At 38.0% G+C, this 18,779-nt stretch overlaps 1 protein-coding gene across 5 annotated transcripts in view; it reads left to right on the top strand.

Annotated features, from left to right (window-relative positions):
* Positions 1-18,779, top strand: part of CTNNA2 (catenin alpha 2) — a 1,108,364-nt gene that overhangs the window by 350,359 nt on the left and 739,226 nt on the right. For all 5 annotated transcript variants that reach the window (XM_045446647.1, XM_045446648.1, XM_045446649.1 and 2 more), the window contains exons 5-6: positions 261-380; positions 3,916-4,182. In XM_045446647.1, coding sequence (XP_045302603.1) covers positions 261-380; positions 3,916-4,182 — 387 coding nt within the window. The remainder of the gene's footprint in view (positions 1-260; positions 381-3,915; positions 4,183-18,779) is intronic.

The following is an 18,779-nucleotide window of genomic DNA, read 5'->3' on the forward strand; positions in this document are numbered from 1 at the left end:
CTGTATTCCTCATCAGAATCTTAACCCAATAAACGACAATTGATATAGTTCTAATGCTTCAAGAGTTCAGGCATTATCTTTTTGGGTACAAAATATCCTGTGTGTTGTGAAGAAATATTCTGATTATAAGTACTTATTAGTGGTACTTCTATTTTATTTAAATGTGAATCCCTAGGCATATTTTTTTTTAACAAATGACCATTTCTAACATGTTTAATATTTAAATTCTATCCATTGATAAATGTTCCTTATTACCTCAGGTGGAAGAGGCCTTGGAAGCTGTCAAAAATGCTACAAATGAACAAGACCTTGCAAATCGCTTTAAAGAATTTGGCAAAGAAATGGTGAAACTCAACTATGTAGCAGCAAGAAGACAACAGGTGGGGACAATTCAGGAAATGCTGGGGGAGAAAATGTGTGTTTAACCTCCTAGCTTGGTAGGCTTAAACAACAAATCAGCCTTATCTGCTGGTTATCAAATTAGCAAATGTCCTCAGAACCTGTGATCAACAAAGGTTGCTTATTACATGGGCCAGTTTTCATAGCATTGTGGGCCCTGGGGTTCTCTCTGCCCCCTGCCTACCTAGGGTAGGTCACAGGCCTCCTGTGTGACTGGCGGGAACCACTGTAACATTTTTCCCACTGTAAGAAAAGCTCCCCAATCAAAAAAAAAAAAAAAAAAAAAAAAAGAGAAAAAAAAAAGGCGGGGAGAGTGGTTTCATGTAGTGCAGTGGATGCTGTCTGAGCACCACCCTTTGCCCTCACTTTTTGTTTCCTAACCCTGTAGACCCCATCATGCATATGCATAGCCCAAATGTGCAGCATGTTGAGTGACCCCTTTATGAAAGACAAGAAGACTAGGCAAAGAAAATCAAGGAAAGGCAGAGAAGAAAATAAATGTGTGGGGGTGTGGGATAACACACGTTAAGAGTGAGTTACTCTGATGAAGGTGACTGACATAGTGTCTTCTGTCTTCCTTTTATCTAGAGCTAGCACTCAATTTAGTCTATTCTAGTTGTTTGTCAAGTACCATTAGGATTTTATCCTCAAGGAATTTGTTTTTATTTTTTTCCCTTAGGAAACACATCTCCAAATGTGAAAGGGTCAGTTAAAAATCCTTTACCTGTCCTCTTGACTGTTCCTAGAATTCTTCAACACGTAGGGCAATTCCTAGTGATTTAAGATGGTCTGTGACCAACAGGAAAGTTTTATTCAACAAACATTTGTCGAGTGTTCTTCTGTGCCAGGTTGAAGGAACGTTGGTATTACAAACTGGACCAAGATCTAGTTTCTGCCCCTAACATGCTTACAGTATTCTTTGTGTGAGAGACACACACATGTGATTTGAGATTACTTGATGATTTAAGTATTTTGTAATCAGCAAAACTCAAATGAGCTCTTGTGTGATAGTCCAAAATGTAAGATGGGTAGGAGTGAAGTTACTCTGAAACACAAATGTGAGAACCAAGAAAGCTACTTAGCTAATTTAAACAACTGAGAAAAAAGCCATTGGATCTTGATCTTAGTGAACCACGCGGGCAGTTGGGAAGAAAGGTAGGGGCCAGGACATTGGGAGTCTTGCAGAAGTCTTGGATTTTATTGTAAGTGGGTGGGTAGTATTTGGATATTTCGAAGTTTGATATCAATGTCTCAAATACGTATTTTAGCATTCTAGATATGTTGTGCAGAAGGGAATGGAAGAGGAGAGACCAGCTATATTTGGGGGGGCTGAAGTAGTCTAGGTGAGAGATGGTGGTCTTGATTCGTTTGTAGTGGTGGAAATGGAGGAAACTGCAAAGAATCTGAGTTTATTTTGAAAATAGAACTCTGAGGACCTGATGTTAAATTGGACATGTTAGGAAGTGACAGCAACCAGTTCAGTTCTAAGGTTCTGGTTTCAGCACATGAGTGAATGTTGGTAAATTTACAGAGATGGGAAAGACTGGGTCAGTTGGGTACAGAAATTAATATTTCATATTTAGATACATGGATTGTGAGATGCCTGTGAACTCTCCATGTAAAAATGTCAAATAGAAGAGAGTTGTGGGTTGGAGATGGAAACATCAGGTACTGGTGTGTATATAGATGTGTATTAAAATTCATGGACATGTATGAGATTTATATGAGAATACCCCTAAGTATTATTTATTTCATCAATACCTTATTTTTAATTAACTGCTAGTTCAGTCTCTTTCAAGAAAATTTAGAAAACAGGTAGAATTGGAAGAAGGAAAAAACCATAGAACACCCTACCACCCAAGAAAAAGGTGGTACAATTTTGGTATATTGCATTTTAGTGATTTATCTTCATATTTTAACATATTTATAATCATACTTTGCATACAAGTATGCATATTATGTTCTGCCTTTTCATTTATCTTGTAAATATTATTCATGTCATTTATTGAAAACTATAGTATCCAGAGTCTATCAAATAAATAAATGCTTCAGTCATTTACTTAACCAATTCTTCATAATTTAACATTTAGATTGTTTGCAGGGTTTTTTAATGTAATTAAGGAATGTTTCCTCAAATGTTTTTATGGGGAGAATCCCCCTTCCATCTCTTCCTTTTTTAAGTATAGGTACCCAGTAATATAATATGCAATTTCTGGACCAGAGTTCTGGAGGTTAAAAGGCTCTTCATGGCTAGTCGGGAGAAACCTTTCACTTTGAATGCCTAGATAATTATCTGGCATAGAAAGTACACACATATGTCGGTTACCTATTGGTGTTCATATTTAGGATCAAAAAGAAATGCCCTCAAACTAGAAATCATGTTGGTGGGCTAAATTCATTAGTGCATAAACAAAAGAGGATAGATGGTTCAGTTAATTATTACTTGTCAATCTGCCTTGACAATCCTAGATAACCAATAAATTGTGCTTGTCTCAGAGTCGTTTTGACACACAAAAGAAAAGATACAATTGTTGCCAGGTCATTCATATAACACATACTGAATAAACAAATAGAAACTGAACCCCAGTGATTCAAATAACCTTCAATGATGTTTTGAAACTGGAAAAATTTCTCTGAGATCCTCAGCTGGCAATCCTACATGGCCTCAGAGAGCAGCACTGCCTTTAACATTTCTGTAAATGATGTGAACATTTTCTTAACAATGCTCTTTAAAGCTGAAGATCAAGAGATTCCCCAGTAGTATTATTTTGACAGCCAAAACTAGGAAGGCACATCACCTTTGATCTATTTTTATTCCCTAAACTCAGTGATTGAGCTGCCATTAAAGATAGCTTTAAAAAAATAAAATGAAATGAACCCTAGTCCGAACCTGATAATGAAGTGGCAGCTATGCACTAAGCAAAAATCAGAAGAGTTTGATTTCCCATGTTTGTAATTGTCATTGAATATAGGGGCAAGCAATATCAGAAGACTGAAGTCTGGGTTTTCCTCTGCTGCTTAACTAACTCCTATCCATGCAGGCTACTTGTCTGTATCTTGGTTTTTACATTTTCCCCAGCAATATTTGAGTGCCTTTTATAGGCCAAACATTTGCTAATAAGTCAAGGGCCACTAAACAAGATCGGGTTTCCTGCTCTCAATGGATACAATACATGCTTAAATATGTAACTCCAGTACAGTATAATAAGTATTGATGATAGGAGGGGATAGGGGCTTGTGGGAGCAGATAGGAGACATCGCCTAGAGAGCTGAATGGAATAGGTTCCAGGAAGATGGGCCATGTTGAGTGAAAGGGTAGGGTAGAAGAGGGGTACTCCAGTATTTCATGCAGAAAGAACACCATACACAAAGTCCTGGCAGTTAGAGAGAGGACAAGGGAAGGTAGATGGTTTACAAAATTCAGTGGAGTTCTGTGAGTCTGACTCAGAGTTCAATAACAAAGGTTTCCATGGCAAACTTCATGGATGTGACAGGTCTCATGTTTTGCACACACAGGAGCTGAAGGACCCTCACTGTCGGGATGAGATGGCAGCCGCCCGAGGGGCTCTAAAGAAGAATGCCACAATGCTGTACACAGCCTCCCAAGCATTTCTCCGCCACCCAGATGTTGCTGCCACCAGAGCCAACCGAGATTATGTGTTTAAACAAGTCCAGGAAGCCATTGCTGGCATCTCCAATGCTGCTCAAGCTACCTCGCCCACCGATGAAGCCAAAGGCCACACAGGCATCGGTGAGCTGGCTGCAGCTCTGAATGAGTTTGATGTAAGTGACCCAGTGGTGCGCACAGAGGAGTATACACTTGCATTGAAAAAAATGATTCGGGGATGAAGGGCCACAGTAGCATACATGAATTTACCCCTCGTAGAGGCTTAGGATAAAAGGTAAATTATATCCTATTTCTGTTGATGGGAATCCAACATAGTGGCAGAGCCTAGTTTTCTTGTATTCAAAGGATCTAACAACAATGTTGAAGAGGACCTGAGGTTAGGCAAGCAGAAGCCCTGTAAATCATTAACTTTTTTTTATCCCACTGGTTATGTAGGGACCATTCATCACTTGGATGATGATCTTTATTTTTAAGGGGACAAATGTCATAAGCAGTCTAGGTATAGGTTGCCTCTATGTTGTGCCTGGGTGAAGAACTACCCTCAATGTCTTCATTTTAAATCATTGACAAACGTTGTTGCCCACTGATCCCACATGGGATCACCATCTTCCTTGAATAGACCCCTCTGGGTAATGCCTCTGCAGGACCCATGAATGACCCACATTCTGCACCTGCTGTTTCTGGGGGTGTGTCCCAATGAGCGAAGCGGTAGGAAGATGGCATCAAAGTGAATGGGAGGCATGCATGTAATCAGTACCCCAGGATGAGAGCCCTCACTTCTCCTGGATCAGGATATGGACCCACCTATGGGATGCTGGAATTCATCTGAGCTCATTCTGTGTTCAGTGTGAGAGTCTAAGTGTGTTGTGAGAACTACCAAGATTTAAAATAGTTGGTATCTGCTTTCAAGGATTCTATTTCCCTGTAAGGAGATGGGAGAAGTAGAATGTATTAAATACCTTTCAAGTGATAAAACACAGTATTAAAGAAATTCATAAGAGAAAAATAGGTTACTTAACAGCTGTGGAGAAAGATGATGAGCTTGCTTTTGGATCTGTTGACATGAATTTTTGGCAGGAGGTGACTGGCTAGAGAAGAGAATTGGGAACAAAGCAGTGATTGCTACAGACCTAAAGCTGGAAGATCTAATGGAGGAATAATTAGGATACTTGACCTAGCTGTTCTCACAGGGGTGTCTCCTCTTTTAGTTTTTTCAGTCAGTCAAAATATAATAGAGATAGCTTAGACCATATACTGTTTCCTATGTTTTTTTTCTTTCTTTTTTTTTTTTTTTTTTTTGGTCAAGATTAAATACAATAAATTTAAAGTGACTACCACAGGATCGCCTGGGTGGCTCAGTTGGTTAAGTGTTGGGAGAGAAAGTTAATAACTCACATATCACATTCAACTGATTTCATGCAAGTGACAGATTATATTTATTTAAAGATATTTGGAAATTTAGGGGCACCTGGGTGGCTCAGTTGGTTAAGTGTCCGGCTTCGGCTCAGGTCATGATCTAATGGTTTCTGGGTTTGGGCCTGGCTTTGGGCTCTGTGCTGACAGCTTGGAGCCTGGTGACTGCTTCAGATTCTGTGTCTCCCTTTCTCTGCCCCTCCCCACTCGTGCTCACGCTTGCTCTCTCTTTCAAAAATAAATAAACATTTAAAAAATATTATTTAAGTATTTACCACAGGTATTGGGGGTTAATATGTAATTCACAAAGTTTGAGGAGACTCCATTGGAGCTAATAGAGTTCAGTAAGGTAATCAGTTTTAAAATAAACATATGTCCACAGATTTGCAAAGTGCAAAAACATAGAGTCATGGAAAAACAGATCCTATTTTTTAAAAAAATGATCCTGTTGATAGAAATGAAAAGTAGTTTGTTGGCTTTATTTTATTCCTTATTTCCTTATAAATGTTGGAAATAATCCTGATACAGATGTGGAGGACTAGAAACAAAACAAAAAAACTGAGTGGCAAGTTCTACTTTTGGGTATGATCTCACAATGATATCACAAGCCTGGGTAGGAAAACTATTGATTCTTAATTTTTACAGTGTTCAGACAATCCCAATAAAAATTCTAAGAGTTCTTTTGCAACTTGACAGAGTAATGATGAAGTTTTTTCTCTGGACTAAGAATGAATAAGCCCACATTTTGAGGAGATGAAAATGAGCGGGTGATTTACTCGATATTAAAACATTCTAATGCTACATTAATTTTAAAAGTGTGCATTAGACCAAAAAATGCCTAGTCAAGTTAAACGGAATAGAAAATTGCAAACAATCTCCAATACAAAATTATTTTATGAAATGATAGTTTTTAAAATTAGTAGGTGGATTAGTCAGATTTTGACAAAACTATACTTTTATAATCCTATGTTAATTTCAAAAAGTAAACAGTAAACCCTGCCAGGACCTAGTAATAGGAGTAGAAGCACTGAATGCGGAGAACTCCCTGGAAGGACAGTCAGACCCTTCAGCTGCTGCCACCTTCTGCCCAAGCGTGAGGACTCCACCTTCCCATTTTCTTTTTATCCAGAACCTTCTCACTGAAAGGAGCTTTTACTAAAAATGAGGTTCACAATACAAAAGGCTTTGGACTCATAAAATAAAACTTAAGACTGTATGGGGAAAATCTATTAGCAAAGTATATTGGAAATACTCAAACATTTGAAATGTTGGTGCGTGTGTGTGTGTGTGTGTGTGTGTGTGTGTGTTGCTTTTTTATTTTATTTTATTTTTTAATGTTTACTTTTAAATATGAAATTTATTGTCAAATTGGTTTCCATACAACACCCAGCGCTCATCCCAACAGATGCCCTCCTCAATACCCATCACCCACCCTCTCCTCCCTCCCACCCCCCATCAACCCTCAGTTTGTTCTCAGTTTTTAAGAGTCTCTTATGTTTTGGCTTCCTCCCTCTCTAACCTCTTTTTTTTTCTTTTTTTTCTTCCCCTCCCCCATGGTCTTCTGTTAAGTTTCTCAGGATCCACATAAGAGTGAAAACATACGGTATCTGTCTTTCTCTGTATGACTTATTTCACTTAGCATCACACTCTCCAGTTCCATCCACGTTGCTACAAAGGGCCATATTTCATTCTTTCTCATTGCCATGTAGTATTTTGTTTTTTTAACTGTAGTGATACGCTGTGCAAATACGGCTTTGGGAGGTTAATACAGAAATGTAAGTTTCTTACAGAACATGACATATTAACTAAGTAATTCACTGTATTTTAGCTATTATACTAAGTAAATTTTATTAGTTAAAATAAGTGTATTATGTTTATTCTATGCTTATAGAATACCAGACTACTCAATTATATATTAGCTAAGTATATTAATCAAGTAATATTTTATTAATAAATGTATACTGGTTCACAAACTATATAAGTAACTAAAGCATTATCTAATGTTTAAAACTTTATTTCTCAGAGATTGACAAATGTTTAAAACTTCATTTCTCAGAGATTGACAAAAATCATCAGGGAGAACCATCTAAATTGGTGATTTATAGATAGTAATTCAATTGGGTATGGTTCCCTAAAAATTTAGTAAGTGCAATTTCAGTACTTTGTCAAAAATAGTAATGCTAATAAAGTATTACAGAATATGACCAGATATAAGGTAATTAGCCATTTGTAGATTTGTTGATTTTTTTCCACCATTTGACACCAGCAAACCTAGACAGTCCTTAAGGATATTTGAAATTATCACTAAAAATTAATGTTCTCCTTCTCTTGGTGGCAGAATTCTCCATTTCTGTTCTTTAGTTGCATAATGAATACTTTGGTATTTTTTTTTTTTATTCTGCGGACATATTGACTTGAAATTGATTTTTGAATTCAGACATCTGTCTTATATCCTAAAAGCTATTCTCAGATATTAAACAAATTGATACCACATTGGGAGGGAAACTCACTCAAACTTCCTGTGAATTAGTTTTCTGTCAATATCCCTTCCTGATGCTAGGTTTACTGACTTGCCAACGTGAAGGAGATTTTAAAAAGTAAAGTATGTTTGAGATCCTGAAGTGAAAGGAACTAGAGAAATACACAAGTCCATTGTGAGCATGGCTAGCATGCCTTAATGTTCAATTTCAAGCACGATTTGTGTTAGTCATCAGTATGCAAAACCCAGTTTTATGGGCGGTAGGATGCAGAAGTGACGTAAAGTTTGATAGCTGACTAAAAACAAGGTAAAAATTAGTATTTTTACGTTAACTTGTTAAGTTGTAGGATTGTTTTTTTTTTTTTTTTTTTTTTTTTTAAATCTAGGTAGTTAAAATTGTGGCTCAATGCATGGTGACCTATTTTCTGGCACTATTTTTCTGCCTACATGAAGAGTTGATGTAGTGATTTATGAAGCAAAGGAATGAAGAAAAAAACCAGGATTTTAACAACTTGAAACTGTCAAGGGAGTTTCTAATGATAAAATAGCAAAGAGAAAATGATTGCTAATCAATGGAAAAATCAGCCTCTGTTTAAAATGTGGCAGTTTGAGGTAGTTAATTTTATTGGGTGAAACTACTAAGGAATACTAAAAAGAATTTTAAAAATATAATGACTACTCAGAAATAAATCTTATTAAAATGTCTATTTTACTGCCAGAAAACTTGAAAGAGTGAGAGAGAGGAAAATTAAAAGTTATTCCTACAGAATTTCTACTTTAAAGAGAAGAGAGCATACTATATCTTGTTTTTTGAAGCTTCTTTTGTAGATGAAGGCACTTGAGAAAAATGGAAAGTAACACCATTCATGACCCAGTCTTTATAATGGGTAGCTATTTGCATTTTAAACGTTTGTTTTAAATCAGATAGTAAACACAATCTCAAATTCCTCTAACTTTATTACCTTCTTGTGAATTTTCTTACTTTTCCCCACCTGCCCTGGGTATTTGCTTGATTAGTAATTATTTTCTTGGACATTTAGTTTCTCTTTCTCCACTAGGAGAAACTCCCTCAGCCTATAGAAAAATGTATTTCTCTTCTACAGTCTAAGAAGAAAATAAAGCATTAGTCTACTATATTTACCATTTTTCTCATACTTCACTCTTCTCCTTACACAGTTCTTTAAGAACAGTTCTTAAATAAGTCAATTCCAGTCCTTGTTTCCATGTCTTGGCTACCACTAGCTCTTCCCTTTTTGAGCCTTGTCATCCAACTTTTACTGCCCCTCCTCTGTAACTCTGTGTTTGAATCTTTAAGGACCCCCAAGTCTATGTGCTTTTACTTGCTAGTTCTCAACTACTTTAAATTTAGAATGGGGGGGGGTGAATTTTTATAGCATTAACCATATTCTTTTTTTTTTTCTTCGTATTATTTCTGATTTGCAAGATTTATTTTTACTTGAAGAGTAGGACAATCTGACCTCAACTACATTGAGTGAAATGTCACCATGACATACCAACTCTACATACATTGCCCTTGCTATTTCTACCTGATTTTTCATACCCTCTTCCCGCTGGTATTTCTTCCATTTTCTCCCTCTTCTTTCAAGTATAATTGTGTGGATCTACTTGTAATTCTCTTACTGCTGGTATTCAGTGGATAGAAGTGTTGGAATGTGAGCATAAGACATCATGGAGCATCTGCATCACAGGCCAATGAGGATAGCAAAACTCTTTATCTGACAAGGTTAGGGCACATAGGCCAACTGCACTGATGGGAGAATTGTCCTCTGGGGAGCATCTCCATGTTATGGTGGTCACTGCCCTAAGGTGATTCCAACTATGTGCACTTCTCAGGTATATATGGACAATCTAGGAGATCTAGTTGGAAAAACGTGGTTAAGAAACAGGAGTAAGATGGTAACTCATTTCATAGCAAGACCCCAGCCCATTTTTGGGACATGGAGGTTTCTGGACACCCAAGCATAATAACCCTAGCCCAGGGTTTAGAACACAGGCCCAGTGGAGAGCTGGAGTGCTAATACAGGTATCTTATGTAAGAAGACCAAATGCATCACCTCGTGCAGACCTATGCTTCAGGAGACTAAAGAAGTAGAGTTTTTCAGTTGGCACCCTACTCTAAACATCTCTCTTAATACCTTTTGAATAGTGAGATTAATTCTTAGGTGCTCCTGTTGAAACCCTGATCCCTTAAGGAGCCGTGAACCAGAATTCTGGCTGGCTCAATGATTCTTAAAGGGTTTTATTGACTCATGGTCTCTCCAAGGAGGCAAGAAGGAATGCTTCCTTAAAGTAGTACATTTTCACAGAGCATCTTATTGAGTTCCTTCCCAGTTCTAACTCTCCCTTTTACTGTGGAAATCAACATAGTTCTTTCTTAGAGAGGCTTGCCCTAGGTCTCCTCTTCTCCTGTGATACTCTGTAAAGTCATTCTGACTGCAGACATGTGGGAACACTCACATTAGGTTATGGAAAAGGTAAGCTTCCTATGTATTACATTAACCTGAGGACAGAAAAAAGAGGAGAAATCCCTGACAAAATACTGTAAACATACTGATGAAGAAAATTCAAGATACAGCTTATGTCCTAAAGCAGTTAGCAAGAAGCAAACCAAATGCATAAAAATGAAAGCCAGTAAGTAGAACCATTTAGCTTCTGGAAAGCAATTTGGGGTTCCTAATTCAGGTACTAAAAAGAGGAAGAAGGCAAATTCAGCAACTTTCTGTCTGAGTTTATGCCAATATTTTTTGAAGGCTTAACATCTGTAGAGTTGTATCTGTTGTTCTTTAATGCCTTTATTGGTACTTTTTTTTTTTTTTTAAGTAAGCTCTATTCCCAACATAGGGCTTGAACTCGAAACCCTAATAACAAGAGTCGTATGCTCTACTGACTCAGCCAGTCTGGCACCCCTATTAGTACTCTTCAATAATCTCTGCCATATTCCTATCAAATGGTTCCCATTTAATGGCCTTTGGAAGTAGCCCAGGATATTGGGAAGAGCCCAGGACTTGGATTGCAGTGTGTGGCTACTACTCCAAGCTCTGTAAAAATTTTAAGAATGCGTGACCTTGGGTTGCGGATATAGTATCTCCAGGCCTTGGAAAAAGATTTAGCTACAGGATAGCTAAGGTGATTAAGAGTATACAGTATGCCAAGTGAGATGTAAGAAGGAAGGACTGCAAGGTATAAAGGAGTAATACTCTGTAAACAGCTATAGTTACTGCGATGCATAAATGATGTGCTATACACTTACCTATGTAGTATGCACCTACATACTAGTGTGTGTTGGGGGATGGGTAAAATTAGGGAGGATCAAATCATAGAAGATTTCCTGGAGGAGGCAGTGCCTGAGTAGGAATTAACATGCTGATGTGTGAATGAGTATTTCTCAGAACACCATTTCATGTGGCAGCATTATTCAGTAAAATACTCAGTTCTGGAACCCAGGAATGAGGAGAAATCTGAGTGAGCTGGAGACAGATCCTGGGGTGCTCTGTAGGCCTTGCAAGGCAAAGGGCTGAGCTTCAACCTGAAGGCGTTAGGAAGTTGCTGGTGCTCTAGGCAGGGGAATGCATGGTCAAATTTGTGTTTTTAAAGTGACCTTTGCCTACAGGGTGGAGAATGGACTCAGAAGGGGCAAAGCTGTAGTGTAGGAGGGTGGTTATGGTGAACAAGGTGACCAGTGCCCTAAATCCATTGTTGGAGGAGGAATGGGATAAATGGATGGGCCTGAATCATGTTGAGGGAGGAGAGTGAATAGGCCTTGACAACTGTACTTTTCGTTTTCATGTATCAAAAGTTAATGTTTTGTACAGTAATCTTTAGTTAAAAAGACGAAACATTTTTTAATTCCAACTATGAAATCTGGGGAAGTTTCAGTTGTTTGTGGGATATTTGATTTTTTGCGTAAAAAAAACCTTCTTACGCTTTTTTTTTTCTGGCTCTTTAATTCACATATATACACAACAGTATGATTATTAAATGCCTAGTAATTTACGTAGATCTATATTTTGGATAATTTAAACTCTACGTCTAGGATTTTCCTGATTTAGTTTAAGTTATTTATATGTAATTGAGCTTTCATCAGTATGTGCTTACTAATGCACATTTTACTTTTTAAAAACTAAATTTTAGACACACTTTTAAAAAAAATGGGACATGGATTTTCCCATCTGAGAGGACATAGTATCAATAACTGGGGGTTAGTAGGGTCCAGTGATTCTCATCTTTTCTACAGATACTATCACAATTTACTGCCTCTAAATCTGTCCGCTCTTTTCTACTCTGGCAAATTAAACTCTTGAAAATGGCCTTTTAAGCTTTCCTGGCTTAATGTGGTATTACAGCATTCGTTATCATGCACTGACATCTGGTGGCCAAATCGAACATTAGGAACACTCCAGTGCATTTCTGTATGCCTGTAAACCTCGCACAACCTACATATGGGCCAAGACTCTGGATGTAAATACGGAGAAGGTGAACTCTGCCTTCATAGAACTGTCAGTCAGCTTCAGGCACCCTTCTGCACACTAAGATTATGCAACGGGAATTGCATTAATCCTTTTTGGAAAACTAGCTCTAGGAAAGTGGTAAAGGTGGATACAGAGGCAGATGAGTTTGCAAGAAGAGAAGCTCCAGGCAGGAGGTAGAGCTGAGGGTCGTTCTGCTGGCTGTGTGTGGGACCGGGTCAGCCAACATCAACCAACAACATATTCTCTGCTTCCTGAGTCATACTACATGCCTCCCCAGGACCAGTTTATCCAGTATCCTCATTTTTTGTCCAAGAAATCTTACTGTGGGATACTGACCCCTCCAATGGCTTCTTGTCTGCAAACAGCTTTAGTTTAAGGTGTTGTAAACCAGGAATATTTTCTGATCGTATCATTTAAATTTTTATTTTCTTAAAAGCTATTTCAAGGAAACATCCCAAGACAATTTAATTTTCTCTTCTATATTTCACTTAGTAAATATGGAGCTACAAAAATCATTGAGAAAAAAACAATATGATTTGAAATATTTGAAACTTGTATTTGAAATCTCAAATCCTTATTAGCCTCCATGTTGTCTGTAATTAAAATCATTATATTTTCAATCTTTTTATTTCTTTTCACAAGAGAAAATGAAAGAATCTTTTTTTCACCGAATAATGTTTTTTTTTTTTTTAATTTTTTTAATGTTTATTTATTTTTGAAGGAGAGAGGCGGAGCGTGAGTGGGGGAGGGGCAGAGAGAGAGGGAGACACAGAATCTGAAGCAGGCTTCAGACTCTGGGCTGTCAGCACAGAGCCCGATGCAGGGCTCGAACTCATAAGCTATGAGATCATGACCTGAGCTGAAGTTGGATGCCCAACCACCTGAGCCATCCAGGTGCCCCAATAATGTTTTCCTTTGAGAATATTGGCAGATTCTGTGCATACGAGCTCACCTTTATTTCAAATAATTAGTTCTAAATGTAACTGATTATTGGTGTAATGGATCATCATATTCTACATTGTCTAAACGTGGGATGGCAAATACCATGTTGATTATCATCTAATTAGTTACACTTTAAAATTGGGGAACCAAATGAGCTCTTTTATCTAGTGAACTATTTAGTGGTGAAAAATAGGATTTATTTAAAATATTGACCTCCTTAGTCTTAGTTTCTTTCGTGATTTCTTACATTAGAAGTGCTTGTCTTAGCCCTTCAGGATTATACCTTTCCCTTTTATGCACTCTCCATGTTACAAGTAGGCATATATTCAGTACTCATTTATAGGATTTGGTTTGATTCCGTGATGAAGTAAACACGTGTGCTCATGCACACACACACACCTGCTCCTCCCCCCTAAAAACACTAATTTTGATTTCTTATTAACCAAACTCCTTAATATACATCCTGAACTTCTCCGACAGTATTTTCTGGAAACTTTACTGTAACCTATTGAGTCCCATTGTTTATTTATCCAAATGTTCTCTGGGGCTGTTTTGTTCTTACTGCACACATTCATTGAGCTAAGAACGGAGGGGAACGGTTACCCACAGATGCAAGTGTGGTAGTAAATTTGTCAGGTGACTAACATCACTGAGGGCACGACTGGGGCACGCCATGCTAGTCGTCCTCGTTACAGTGGTCATACTTGTGGACAATGGCATAGCATGACATAGGACAAACAGAACAAGCTTGTGTTTAAATCTGACCATACAACTCTTACCTCCTTGCCTTTGTTTCTGCATCTATAAAATGGGGTAAAAATGTTGACTTACCAAGATGGTGATAATAGTTATATGGGATAAACATTCTTAGGTGCCTCATCCTTGGTGGGCACTTAGAAATGCTAGTTGTCTTTTTCTCCTACTTCTCTTAACAGAAGTCACAGACAGATGTCTTCCATCCAAAGTTACTGTGGAAACTATTGGCTAGAAAATGCTTAGAGAACAGTTCCTAACTGAAAAGTTGTGTTCTTCCTTGGTCACATCCAGACCTCCAAGAAAAGTCTGGCCAAAGTGTAGATTAAATTACCCCCTGGCCTAAGAATTAATTTCTTAAAATTTTTTTTTTGCAGTATAGTTGACACATAATGTTATATTAGTTTCAAGTGTGCAACACTGATTCAACAGTTCTATACATTATACAGTACTGACTACACTAAGTCTAGCTACCATCTGTCACCATACAACATTATTACATACCATTGATTATACTCCCTATGCTGTACCCCTCCTCATGCTTGTGACTTAAAGTTGAGCTTTAGTACCTCTCAATCCCCTTCACCTATTTTGTCCATTCCCCCTCCCCCTCCCTCTGGCAAACACCAGTACCCTTCAGTCCATTTCTGGTTTGTTTTGTTTTTTTAGGATCCACACATAACTGAAATCATATGGTATTTGTATTCCTCTGCCGGACTTATTTCACTTAGCATAATACCTTCTATGTCCATCCATATTGTTGCAAATGGCAGAATCTCATTCTATTTTTACAGCTAAGTAATATTCCTGTGTGTGTGTGCACGCATATGTACACAGCACATCTTCTTTATCCATCTATTGATGGACATTTCAGTTGCTTCCGTATCTGGGCTGTTGTAAATAATGCTACAGTGAACATAGGGGTTCATACGTCATTTCAAATTAGTGTTTGTTTTCTTTGGCTAAGTAGTAGTAGAATTATTGGATCATATAGTATTTCTGTGTTTAATTTTTTGAGGAGCTTCCATACTGTTTTCATAGTGATTGTACCAATTTACATTCCCACCAACAGTGTACAAGGGTTCCCTTTCTCCAAGGATAATTTTTTTTAATGTTTGTCTATTTTGAGAGAGAGAGTGAGAGAGGAGCAGCAGAGAGAGTGCAAATCTCAATCAGCTTCCGTGCTGTCAGAGCAGAACCTGAGGTAGGGCTTGATCTCACAACTGTGAGCTGAAATCAACAGTTGGACCCTTGACTGACTAAGCCACTCATGTGCCCCTCTCCAAGGATGAATTTTAAAGAGTGAAATCATAAGTCTAGTGTTAGCACTAGGAATGTAGGTTTCTCCCTTGTGTTTATTTGGTATTCGCATTGCTTCTGATGTGGTGAAAGACCCCTTTATCTTCCTATTAAATATCAGAGTTATTCAGGTTTGGTGGTCTCTTAAGATTCTCCTATTACACCAAGAAGGAAAAGAGTGGCTGACAGAAAGGGGTAAAAATGGAAGATGAAATGATGGCAAAGATTGGTGTTCTTCCTTCATCCAAGAACCACAACGCAAAGGAATATATAATTATTTTTTAACATGTTCTACCCAGGTGATAACTCTCTACCACAGTTAATTAGCAAGGCATGACACTTGTTTTAAAAAGCCTAATACAAAAGATAAGGAAAAAACACTGTGAAAAGACATTATTAATTCCTACACTTAATGCTCAGCTTTTCTATCGCCAATATTCTCTTAAAAACCTCCAGGATTAAACCCCTCAGTTGTGATGAGGAGAAGAATGGATCCATATTCCTGGAATAGAACATAAGAGTCGTAAATCAGAGGGAATTTCTAATACCTGGATGATACAGAGAATCAAAGATTAGTAATAATCTCCTTTTATTGTTGAGTTCATATAACCCAATTTGTAAAATAACCCAATTTAGGAGTGCAGAAAGTGATTTCCGAAGAACTCACTTAGTTCAAAGTGATAGAAATACTTATCTTTCTAGCCCAAGTATGGATATGTCTTTCTATTTCAGAGGTATTGGCCAAGAATGGTACACGAAGTGCTGTTCTCTCAATTTCTATTAAGTCCCTAAAAATATCCCCCCCCCAATAATGGTGCAATCTAAGTATAAGAATGTGCTTGTGGGGTGCCTGGGTGGCTCAGTTGGTTGAGCGCCTGACTCAGGCTTATGATTCATGGGATTGAGCCCTGCATCAGGCTCTGTGCAGACAGCCGACAGCTTGGAGCCTGCTTTGGATTCTGTGTTTCCTTTCTCTGCCCCCCACTCACACTGCTTGCTCACTCGCTCTCTCTCAAAACTAAACAAACACTAAAAAAAAAAAAAAAAGAAGAAGAAGAATGTGCTTGCTATGCAGGTGCGGCTTCCAGACAGGTCCTGTCTTCTCCCTCTCTTCCTAGTTTGCCTCTCCTACAGCTTTTCTTTGAAGAAATTCTTCAGCTGACATGCTTGTCTCCCAGGCCCATGCTTTTAGTATATTCTCTGAAAGGATGAGACACACATGTACATCTGTCTGAGGTGTCTTCCTGTCCTCTTCATACTTCTTCATGCTTAAGCCTTCATCATACTTCTTAAGCTTATTCTGAGTGCTGAGGGCCACTAAGCTGGTAATGACCTTGGTGTTATTTTTTTTTTAAGTTTATTTATCTTGAGAGAGAGTGTGAGTGGGGGAGGAGCAGATAGGGAGAGAGAGCATCCCAAGCAGGCTCTGAACCCAGAGTGGAGCCCCACGCAGGGCTAGATCTCAAGACCACGAGATCGCAACCTGAGCAGATACCAAGAATTGGAGGCTTAACTGAGCCGCCTAGGAACCTCTTCTTGGTGTTATTTTCTTTTACTTTTCCTTCTCAGTTTTTGATGTATGTTTAGAAACTTAAAAATAAGCTTTCATGATCATATATTGTATATAATGTACACAATTTTTTCTACATAAGAAAACTGTGATCTTTCCTCCTTTCATTTTTCTTTTGTTCTAAATACATCTTACAACTTCATTTCTTCCAGGAGATGCTTATGCATATTATTTGAAAGACCAAATGAATTCCTAGTTGGGAAGTTTGAACTAATTGCAGTGACCCCCTAGGATACTTTCTAAACCTAGCAAAACTGACCAGATTTGCACATAAGTTAAGAATCTTCTTTACCTGAAAACAAGTATTACTCTGAAGAATATTTGCATATATTGGTTTGAATGAATGATGCGAAGATTTTTAAATCCTCCATTTGCTCAAAATAGTCTTTTTGGCATAGCATTTATTTATTTTTATTTATTTATTTATTTATTTTTTTTTTTAAAATTTTTTTTTTTTCAACGTTTTATTTATTTTTGGGACAGAGAGAGACAGAGCATGAACGGGGGAGGGGCAGAGAGAGAGGGAGACACAGAATCGGAAACAGGCTCCAGGCTCTGAGCCATCAGCCCAGAGCCCGATGCGGGGCTCGAACTCACGGACCGCGAGATTGTGACCTGGCCGAAGTCAGACGCTCAACCGACTGCGCCACCCAGGCGCCCCTGGCATAGCATTTAAACACAGAAGCATCATCAACCAGAAAAGTTTTCTCAGAAATTTCTTTCTTTCATTTTTTTTAAACAAAGATCTCTGACAGCTGTGAAGAAAGATGTCATTTGTGGATATCTGACGTAGATCTCCTAGGGTGAAAAAGGTAATGTGCTTGATCTGTTACTAGCCTCCTAAATGTGGCAGCCCTTTGGTCTGCGGATACAGGCTGGTTTTATTTTCACACTCTCTCAAGCCTCACATACCAGAATCACTTTTAAAATCTGGAGCAGCGAAATAAGCCAAAAGTGACACAAGGAAGATGCAGACTTAATACTAACATTCTAGGGGCGCCTGGGTGGCTCAGTCGGTTAAGTGTTCAACTTCAGCTCAGGTCATGACCTCACATTTTGTGAGTTTGAGTCCCACATGGGGCTCTGTGCTGACAACTCAGAGCCTGGAGCCTGCTTTGGGTTCTGTGTCTCCCTCTCTCTCTACCCCTCCCCTGCTCGTGCTTTGTCTCTGTCTCTCAAAGTAAATGAACGTTAAGGAAAAATTTAATACTAACACTCTAGCACCTAAGAAATCACTTCCCTGCAGTAGGTAAATTTGAAAAAAAAAATTGTAGTGAAAATACCCAATAAACCTGAATGTATGTTTTATGTGAATATATATGAGTATGAATTATAACATATATAAACTCACACCAGATATTTATGGTTTTTCTTTGGCTTGTGATGACTGTTAAGGGTTTATTCACCTATATTTCTTCCCAAACTTTGACAAGTGATTCCTTAATTAAAAAATATATTTTACTTGAAAATACTGGAAACTGTTCACAGATATACTGCAAATATAAAAATAATCAATACCTCTATGTTCTTTAAGCTTCACATGCTGTTGGTGTTTTACCCCATTTACTGTGTTGTGTGTGTGTGTTCTCTCTTTGTCCGTTAGGCACACAGACTCCTTAATTGTCAAATGGGTAAAGTCAGCTTTATTATATATGCTTACACACATAACAGACACTCTTTCCCTAAATATTTCTACTAAAAATTACAGATTAAAAAAAAAATTTAACATTTATTTATTATTGAGAGACAAAAAGACATAGAGCATGAGACACAGAGGGGTAGAGAGACGGGGAGACACAGAATCTG

This window comes from Leopardus geoffroyi, chromosome A3 (assembly GCF_018350155.1).
Source record: "Leopardus geoffroyi isolate Oge1 chromosome A3, O.geoffroyi_Oge1_pat1.0, whole genome shotgun sequence".
Taxonomy (NCBI): domain Eukaryota; kingdom Metazoa; phylum Chordata; class Mammalia; order Carnivora; family Felidae; genus Leopardus; species Leopardus geoffroyi.